Raw genomic sequence first — 10,537 nt, forward strand, 5'->3', positions numbered from 1 at the left:
GGGGGAGGTGAGGGGGGGGGTGGAGGGAAGAGAAAAAAATGAAATTCCTATTCAGCAGGCAATATTTAGGAGAAAAAAATTTTAACCTAGCTTGCTTGTTCAACCTGTTCCTAAGAATGAACCAATCCTTGTAATTATTCAAGGATTTCAGCTGAAGTTCAGATTTGGATCCAAATTTCTTAATCGAAGTTGCAAATACCACGTGCCAAGTTCTCAATCACTAGGCCTCGTCTTCAGTAAATAAAGCTGCTACCATGCTAGGCTGCATGAATGTTACTGAAAATAACTTCATTCAGGATATTTATTGCTGGTGAGATTCAGAGAAAGATACACTTCAGGGAATTCTTCCTTAACAGCATTAAAAGCAATTAATGTAACTGACGGCAAAACTACATAAGCTATTTAACACAAATTCAACCAATCCATGGGTATGCTTATAATATCCTTGCAAAAATAATCCTTTATGGACTAAATTAACAAAACTACAGGGGAACAGCTGTTGTAAGCAGCACATAAACTTGCATTTTAGTACCTACAAAGGTTGTTACAAGATCATTTCTTAAACAATCCACATAGTCTTTAGCAGTTTGGGTCAGCTGTTCTGCTTGTCCATCATTAGCCTTTCAAGCATCTTCAGGAATAATATTAAGAATTCTGAAGACTCAAAGATTTGGTGTCTCACACATATTCCACAAGCACTCACTATTAATTGGAAAAAGTAGCAATTCATTTAACACGACAGAAGTTATTCTTTTCAGAGGAGAAACTTACTTGTACTAATTCACTTAGCATATCTACGTTCCTAAAGATAGTAAACCAGAAGTCTGGAATTCCTTTGACATTTGTCTCTTCTGCTTCCGCTTTTTCTTCTATTACCACTACATTTTTCAGGTCTCCCTGTGAAACAAATATAGAAACATTTAAGAAATGAAATCTCGACTTCTTAATATATTTAATAAACAGACGTAGAAGCTGTGTTTAAGGAACATTTAAAATTTATGCGTTTTTCCTCTGTAAATGAAGTTAAGAGACACAAGGTTTATTTACTAAACATATACACAGTTAATTCAGATTTACTTTCAACTCGTTTGGAATTCTTCCGTACAAAGACTAAATAGACCAAGTGACAGTTTCACTGACTTGACAAACAGAAATAATTGAAACACATTTCTGTCTTTCTACAAACAGAAAAAATATAAATACATTTCTATTTTTCTATTAATCTCATTCCTGTAGCTTCATGTGCCATTTACAGTGTTTCATCCAAAAATTTAAAATTTAAACTTTGCCCTTTGAAATACTGTTTTAGCTTCCCAATTTTGCAGAATAATTGTAAAGTTGGTTTTCATGGTTATTTTTCATTATTACAGTCTTCAATTATTAATCTTTTGTGATACAGGATTCCCACCCTACACATAACTGATGTCAAATGTTATAAAAAAGAAGAATGACTAAGTCACCTCTCCATCCCCAAAAAACAGGAAATTTGCAGTCTGAATTAGTTGTATTGCACCGTTCCTCTTACACCACTAGATAGCAGCAAATACATAAGATCTTCCGAACAGCAGCTACTTGGGTTATGACTAGCCAAGAATATGAAGCAGCAGTTTACTTGCCATCTAGACATGTCCCTGATCTAAAAGAAGAATGACTAAGTCACCTCTCCATCCCCAAAAAACAGGAAATTTGCAGTCTGAATTAGTTGTATTGCACCGTTCCTCTTACACCACTAGATAGCAGCAAATACATAAGATCTTCCGAACAGCAGCTACTTGGGTTATGACTAGCCAAGAATATGAAGCAGCAGTTTACTTGCCATCTAGACATGTCCCTGATCTTATAATTGCACGGAATATGGCCTGTCAATGCTGTATTTACACAAAGCCTAACAAACCTTTTTTGCTTATGCACATGGAGTACTGTGTCACACTAAATCCCATAATTTGCTTTGTATACAGAACAGTGTCCAAAGGAAACTGAAGGAAAATGGGCCAAGGAAAAAATGCAAAGAAAACCTGACAGAATGTCAAACACAGCATTGTAAGTAGGTCACTTCTCTGAGAAAAAGAAGCAAGGCATGACTACACATCTCCAAAAATGATGACAGGAGAGTAAAAGGCAGCCTACAGATTATATTATCCCTCCTAAATCTAGATAGCTCCTACTCAATAGACAAGTAGGAATCCACTAGCCAGCACACATTTTATTAGGTCAATTCTGTATTACGACTAGGTGACGTGTATCTAATCTGTATTTATGGAAATGAAAGATAATTATGTCCCCCAAAATAAAGGGGACAGGCAGACAAACAGCCAGCCTTCTGTTATCTTGGGGTATCATGTAGCACTGGAATGGAACCCATTATCAGAAAGATACTGTTAACAGGTTACGAACAGTGCAAACAAAGGCAACTTTTCAATTCACTCAAGTTACACACTTGAAAAAAGGCTAAACTAGAAGTTTAAAAGCTTTCACTGGACATAACAGCGATTCATCGTAAGAGCACACTACTGATAAAACCTTTATTTCCAAAAGAGTCTTTCAACGGAAAACGCTGTACAGGAATTAATTCTGACAATCCAATATATCTGTAGTTTATAAACCAGCTTGTACTCACAGCCAGTTTTTCTTCATCCTCATTTTCACTGTGCCATTCTGACTCTGCATCTGTGGGTTCAGCTTCCCCATTAATAAATTCTCTTCTCTGTGTTAGAAAAATCAAGAACATTAATTGAAGATGGAAAATTACATATATGCAAACAGAACGGACTCAACTAGAAGGAGACAAAGATTATATACACAGTCTTCCCACCTTATCAAAAAGGGGTTGATAGAGTGCTGCATATTTTCTCTCTAAATCATGTACTTCTTCATAGAATTTAGCTTCTATATGGGCGCATTTCACCTGGAGCTGTTTCAAGGCATCAATTCTTCTTTTCACTGCTTTTGGTAAACTAAAAAACAAATAATTCTTTAAGGTTAAAAGTTAGTTGCCTCAGTATTATTTAGCATATCACTGTGAAATAGGCTGCTTATAACTAAAAGCCTTTTATTTACAAATTGCATACGTCAAACATAGGTATTTCTTCAAAACCTGTTTCAAAAAGTTGAAAGAATCCTCTCCTACCCAAGTTCTTCTCAAAAGTGTTATCTTCTGTTCCATTCCCTGAGGCTACCACCCTCCCCGTGTAGTTCAGAGATCTGAAATTAGTACCTTTGTTTACACCTAAACTTTGAGACTAGAGTTGTGCTGATCCATCTATGAAAAACAAGAACCGTGCATTCTACAGGGGAACATTTTGATTCATGGGTCATATTCAGAAAAGTACACATTGCCCATATGTACTTTAAATTATTAACCATTTATATATAGTCAGGTAAAAAGAACTTTTTATAGCATTTTTTTTTTTTAAAAAAAGAGGTCTACCAGCTATTCCCAGTCAAGAAATAAAAGCACAAATATCTACTAAAGACAAAATTTTAAAGTTTAAGTCTACTCTACAGTTAATATAAAACTAAGCTTCAAACTAGGGATTTACAAGTCCTGAACTTTCCTGGACAGCAATTTTATAGAAATCATCAATCAATGCAGCGCACACGCTGACAGAATAAGGGTCACAGAAGGAAACAAAAGGAAAAGGGCGGAGGAGAGTTTTCTAACCAAAGTAATAATAGCTAAGGAAAATACTGAACTGGACAAAATTTTGTTTGCAATTTTGTGTAAGTAAACTAAAACTTGACTCTTCCTTCCAGAAGTAGGCCACTATGAATCATGGTTTAAGTCAACCATTTTTCTCTGAATCATTTGCTCTAATTTCCTACCTTAATTATATAGTAGTAACATTCTATTATGATTTCAGTCTTTCAAGAATTTTATTATGCCCTGTACTTACGTTTCAATGTAACTTGAAGGAGTAAGCGCTGTGTTGTCAAGACGTTCCTGTAGAGCTGCCAGAACCTGTGGATTTTGCATCACTTGGTCTGCTAGCTTTTCTATGAAGACAGAAAACCACTTTTAAAACAAATCTGAATGTATTTATAGCTCTTTTGTCATACTGTATGTCTCACAGCAGTCATAGTAAAAATACTCACTATTTTCCAGATCTCAAATAGCACCGCTATAGTTAACTAATAATGCAAGCAAAATTACTTCAGGATCAGATTTCAGAAAGATAAAATTAGATAATGATAGAAAACGCACCTTTCTCTTTGCAAATAAATCAAATCTTTGCTTTTAGAAGCAAGTAGTACATTGATGACATAAGCAAATTTCCTGTCTTCCCTTTTATGTAAGAAAGCGCAAAATAGGAGTTTCTCTATCCTCCCTCTATATTAGCTGTAGCTTAAAAGACACATATAAATTTGCAAGAGAACCTCTGAATTATACTTCCAAAACATTTGTAAAAGTGTTCTGCAGTTATTCTGACTGCTGAAAAAAACTGATGAAAACTTTGTGTACTGTACCACAAACCAGCATAGCACTATAACCACTTCCTTGACAACTACTGATTTTTTACATCAAGATACTTTTACAATCTGTAAGACTCCTCAAACAGTCATCACAACAGTTCACAGAAGATTATTTTTATGGGAGATCAGACCTATAATGCTTCTGGTTAGGACTTAAAAATCCCTACTAATAACCACACAGGTGGTCATAGTGGGAAGACATTTGCTTTTCAAATCTTTCCATTCTTTCTCACTGCTCTTCTCCCCAGACATTAAAAAAAACCAATAAATTGCATAGCACACATTAACTTAATGAAGCCTTCATATAGGTGGGTTTGTGTGTTGTTTGTTTGTTTGGGGGTTTTTTGGTTGGTTTTTCTTAATCCAACTTGACTGTAAGAATTATTAAATGGTGTCTACCAGTTTATATGTGATTTCCAACTGCCGGTCACAAAGGCTTTCTTAAAAAAGTAGTAAGTGAGACATAAAGAACATTCAGTGACCACATATGTGAAACATATTTCACTATAACTTACAAATTTGAGCATTCAGGTTAATAACAATGGAACTGTAGCTTTTCCGCACACAGAAGTATTAATTTGAAAAGCATTATTCAGCAGTTATCTGTAGACCTTCCAAATGAAGAATAAAAACCTCAAGAGGACAATTATAAAAATGCATTTGCCTATAAACAAGACAGTAAAGAACTAGCATACATACAGGACTGCTCATTTTAATAGTTACACTGATAAAGAGTACATGTTGTTAAAAGCTAGTCTATACAGGCCTTATTGCAAGTGTCTAGTGGGTTATTTCATGCAATAGTGAAGCATCCTAGTCACAACATACGCAAAAATACTTTCACTGTTACAAAAATATAGACTTTATTTTGCTTTTGGCTGCAATAAGCACAGAAAACATTAGAAAGTGAACAGTTAGCCTAGAAACCATTGCTTTGCTTTCAATAGTGAACACATCTGTAGTTTTGACTGTAAAGGTTTTGGAACTGAAGATAAAGAAGCTTCAATGCAGAAGGCAATAGGCTTATTCCACCTTTGTAATGTTACCTACTACTATGTGTTTCTTACCTTTTTTGTCACTTGCATTTTTAGCGGCCTCCACAGAATCTGAAGCATTATCTTCTGTTTTACTAAAAGAATTAAAGATGTAACATATTAAAAAGGCATCACTTTATAAAAATGTTAGCATTTAACAACAAAAGCATTCTGAATTTTCAGTGTTTACTACAGGACAAGTTTTATAAACTAGTATCCCACTAAAAGACATATATTTATGTCTTCAAGCTTCTCGAAACTTAAGAGTAAAAGTTTGGATATGAAACTAGTTCTCCTAAGATGAATAGAATACAAAGAAAAGGGGAAAAAAAAATTAAAACCCCAAACCTCAAAACAAAACACAAAAACCCCGAAACAAAAAACACTGACAGATAAATTCATCTCATTAAGTGAATGGCTGGCCTTTCATCTGTACTGGGCCACTCTGGACAGGAAAATGTTATTATTCACAAGTGAAAAATACACGACACCCTTTTAGTGTAAATGATGAAGAAAAACATGAGAAAGGATACACCTAAGAAAGGAAGATAAACAAGAGATCAAAGCTCTTTGTTTTGAATTTCTGTATCAAGTTGTTTTGATTAATAGTAAAAACATTCGCTTCTGCTCTAAAAAGAGATGTCCCTGTCCTCCCCATCTCCCTGCCGCAATGTCTTCCATCACACTTCCTGTGCTGGAGAAAGAGGGCCCAGAATGAGTCAACAGCCAGAAAGCACTCCCTGTGTTCCCTGCCAGCTTATAGGTCGCAAAATACAGATTGGGTATTGCTGAAATTAACCCTAACTCAGATACAAAAGGAGAAAAGACATTACATATGCAAATGTGTATTATTAGTTACCAGATAGACTTGCTTATCCAGCTTACCCTGGTGCACCGCAAGCCTTGAAAGACCAGCATTGCATATGTATTTACACCAGTTTAGCAACACTGTTATTTGTTCTAAAAATGCTATAAAAACTAGAAAATAAAACAGTGCCTTTTGCAAGCTTAAATCATACAGATAAGAGAAACACTGAGGATCAGTGTTCTCTTCAAGTCTTCAGAGCATTTAAATATGAACACTGAAAACTGAACCAAGACAAATTATGTTAATCCCAGAACAGAGTAATTCTGTAATCAAAACACTACAATCTCAGCTTCTCCTGTACCAAATGAGCATTTTGTCCTTGCTGTAAGGAAACACAATCTAGTTAGAGAAAATATTACCATTTTATTCTTATCCCAAGTTCGGTAATCCATTCTTCATAAGTAAAAAAATACTCTCCCACAGAAGACCAGATTTCAAGAAAACAGTCCAACATACCTGTTATCGGCCATCTGTGTGCCTGTATCCACCTGCAAGTTGAAAAAACAGTGTTTAAACATACTTTAATGGTAATTTGTTTACCTCAACAGAAGATGAAAATAGAACAGGTCATTGTTTAAGACCTCAATATAAATTAACAGCTGCTGGTTTTGCTAAGAAATTTATCACGCATAATCTCTTGCAGTAAAGCGAGTAACTCCCATAATACCCAATCCAAACTGGAACTTGCTCATAGTTTTTAAAGTCTGTTAGACACTTTCATTCAACCCTTTTAAACTTATTTTTTTCTTTAAGTATTCTAGATGTTGATCCATTTCTACCAGATCATAAGTCTCCAGTCTGAAGACAAGTGCCACAGTTTGCTAGACTAGCTCTGCATTCTATTAAAAAAAAAAGAGGAAGATACAAATATATTATTTTCTAATTCCTTGACAGTATCACAGCAAATAATTTTTAATCTCTGCATATACTATATTATTATGCCTGATCTGAAAACAATGAAAGTTCAAATGAATTACAACTTCAGAATGACTTTTTTCTTATGTCACCTGAACAGAAAAATGCACCTCACTTGTCTGACTAATCAGGGCTATTTTTGTGAATAGCTGCTTCTGCTGCACTATACTGAATGACAACCTAAAACCGCTGCTAGATAAGGAGAAGCAAAACACTGAAGGAAAGAAAATAATTTACCAAGAGAAGGGTTTTTGATACAGCTACAAAGGCAGAATCCCCTATATAAAGATTTGCCCTGAATTTATTTATCGGGAGTGAGAAAACAAAGAGGAAACATAGAAGTTGATGTCTTGGTATTAGCAATGATTGGAACCAAGTTTAGCTACCCCAGCCCCCAAGATCTAAATTAGCTCTCCTGAGAAACCAGAGGGAGCCAGATTGCCTAACTTACTTTGCTGTTATTTTTTTACTGGGGCAAAATATCCAAGCCTGTACATCTATTTTAGTAATACAGGCTGGGGTTTTTTTCCCCCCATTCTAAATAGTTCATCACAAATCCAGGTAATCACTACAAACCATACAGAAGCATAAGTGATGTTTTCCACTATCAAGCTTTCAAGAAAGCAGATGTTAGACTGCAAGTCAAATTTAGAATAAAAAGAACCTTCCATCATTACTGGGAGTCAACAGGTCCGATTTCTTAGATTCTATAGAGGCCAAGCAGGCTGATCTTTAGCCGAGCTTCCAATACATGGCTACCAAAGAAGAACCTAAGTGCTAATGATACCTTGAGTGGCAGCCAGAGCAGAAATCACATACACTCTCCCATCTGGAAAATGCTGATTCCTGCTCTAAGCTAGAAAAGCAACACTTTAACAACCACTTAAATAGAGTTGAAAAGCTTTGTTCATTTACAAAAGTACTAAGAGTATACTTGAGATTATTATACAGGAAGTAAAGCTGCTTAACATCTACCAAAAAAGCACATGAGCCCACCCTATAGATTAAGTCCAGGACAAAACAAAAGGGGTTTCTTGTAGACTAGGTGTGTTTCAGCAACCCAGGCAAACTTATTTGCAAACACTTATTCTTGCCTTAAACATAACAAAAGAAAGTGGCAATGCCAGCAACCATCCGCTAGAGCAAAACGGAAGAATTTTACTATCTTACAGCTGAAGAAATAAAGGAGCATACACGAGTCTTTCCTTCTATAGCAGACAGAAGGCAGGAAAAAAAAGATACATTTAAAAAGGTAACACATAGCAAATTGACCTAATATCAGAGTTCAGCCAACAAGTTATATGATCCTAGTCACTATTAGAGGAAGCAATAGTAAGCAACTAAAAATGCAGACTCACATTACTTAAAAATTAGCCTCGAAGATTTGTCTCTTCCAACCTAAGCCCAGTGACAAAGCTAATGGAAAAAATCCACTCCACGTGCAAATTCTTCTGCTCAGTTTTTTGTGCTGTATTTCCTGCAGAGAACTATTCTCAACACTGCTGAGGGAAGACAAGATTCTCATCCCATCCTCATTTGTGTTTGGAAAACATGGAATAAAGTTCCCATAACTTGAATAATTTTTAAATAGCAGTTTAATTAATCTCCACTGGAACAGACATGAATTGGGCATGTTCTGACAAAAGCCATTCACCTAAGTAACAAGAAACAACAACAACAAAAAAGAAAAAAAAAAACCACCATTCCCTGGTGCAAATACATACTTTAAGTCTTGTTTCGCTCCTCTAAGTTGTTCCTTCGGTAACTAAAAAGTAAAAAGAAGTACATAAATAAATAATTAGAAGAAGCTTTCTTACAAAACAGCTTGTGATTCCCAGTTGCATTACAGTTGTCTTCCAATGACTTAACTGCCACTGAGTTACTAACAAAACTGTTCAGTAAAAGCTGGTGAGGGCAGGGGAGGAGAGAGCAAGGTGATTTTAGAGAAACAAAGTTAAATGAACACCTAGTTGAAAACATACAGTAGCAAAGCACTGAGCCTTCATATTTGTTGCCTTAGTTATTTTCCAAGCAAGTGAGCTCAGTTTACAGACAATCAAGACATGAAAAAGCTATCAGAACACCGAGAAAAGAATAGTGTAAGGTATTGTTATTGTCACTACCACCACCAATAAGAGGCCAAATTCATATCTTATTCTGGACAGTTCACTGTTTTCAAATAACTAATGCAGACCTGAAGCTTTAGGGAAAAACCACTTGTTCCACAAAGCAGGCTGCTGCAGTTTGTCTAGCACAAATGTCACACACCACTAGTCACTTAAAACAGCAGGAAACTGTAAACTCGATGCACACTAAGATAGCAAAAGTTCATTATAAGGACAAGTAATACCCTGAAGGATGCAACTTTAAAGGAAAAGTCTGTACATCTAATGGCAAGATATATTCATAAATACAAGTGTACACAGAATAAATTTTCTCTGCAAAAAAAGCCTATGTCTTGTTGTACAAACCTTCTAAACACAACTAGGACAAGAAGCAGGAAACTAATGGACTCCTGAACTCACAGGAAGGCTTCTACCCACAACTGTTACTGTTTTTCGTAACTACAACAAATCAGAAGGGAAAGTTACGACTTCCGTTTTAGAGCTGCTGGGATGCAACCCTGCGGGAAGCCACAAACATAACAGTCTGATACTTTTTGTAAGGAAAGTTAGAAGCAATAATGAAAAAATAGTCCAGAGGAAGAAACTCATTAACCTGTTCCACAAGCCCGGAACATTAGCAGTTCTTAAGCTTACCTTGGAAGTTTTCTTGAGGGAACACTATTTTGGTTAGAGATGACTTTATAAAAAATTTGCCTAGTGGTTCTGGTTTCACGTATAACTTACATACTTGCTTCTCTACCTTTTTATTTTGAAGTCTTCTAGGCAGATGTTACAGGAACAGAGTCAGACAAATCCTACAAGCGCTGGTATTGTATGCAGTAAACAATCGCAGCAGCAGCAAAAATTTTAAACAGGCCCTCACCTGGGAGACGGGGACCTCCAAGTCAAAAACTGAGCCCCCACAATCCCACACCACGCTGAGGGAACACAAGATCGTGGATGAGGCCAAGCGAAAGAACCGCGCCTGACCTAAGCTGCTAAGGGTTTGACTCAACGCGAGCACCGCGGGCTGAGAGACTGAGAAACTGTTCACCACAAACAACAGCCCTCCCACCCTCTTCCTCCCCCACTTCCCCCGGGAAGGCGGGGGAAGGGAGGGCTCGCTGCCAGGCGCCCCAGGGCGG

At 36.4% G+C, this 10,537-nt stretch overlaps 1 protein-coding gene across 1 annotated transcript; it reads right to left on the reverse strand.

Annotated features, from left to right (window-relative positions):
- Nucleotides 1-771: 771 nt before the first annotated feature.
- Nucleotides 772-6,842, reverse strand: LOC104083973 (nucleosome assembly protein 1-like 4; the record flags this gene model as incomplete). The annotated part of the gene is made up of 6 exons (XM_009587650.1): nucleotides 6,829-6,842; nucleotides 5,538-5,599; nucleotides 3,894-3,993; nucleotides 2,813-2,954; nucleotides 2,618-2,704; nucleotides 772-897 (listed from the first exon to the last, which is right to left on the reverse strand). Coding segments are annotated over exons 1-6 (531 nt in total), but the record flags the coding sequence as incomplete, so codon positions are not given.
- Nucleotides 6,843-10,537: the final 3,695 nt, after the last annotated feature.

This window comes from Fulmarus glacialis, unplaced genomic scaffold (genome assembly GCF_000690835.1).
Source record: "Fulmarus glacialis isolate BGI_N327 unplaced genomic scaffold, ASM69083v1 scaffold36611, whole genome shotgun sequence".
Lineage (NCBI taxonomy): Eukaryota > Metazoa > Chordata > Aves > Procellariiformes > Procellariidae > Fulmarus > Fulmarus glacialis.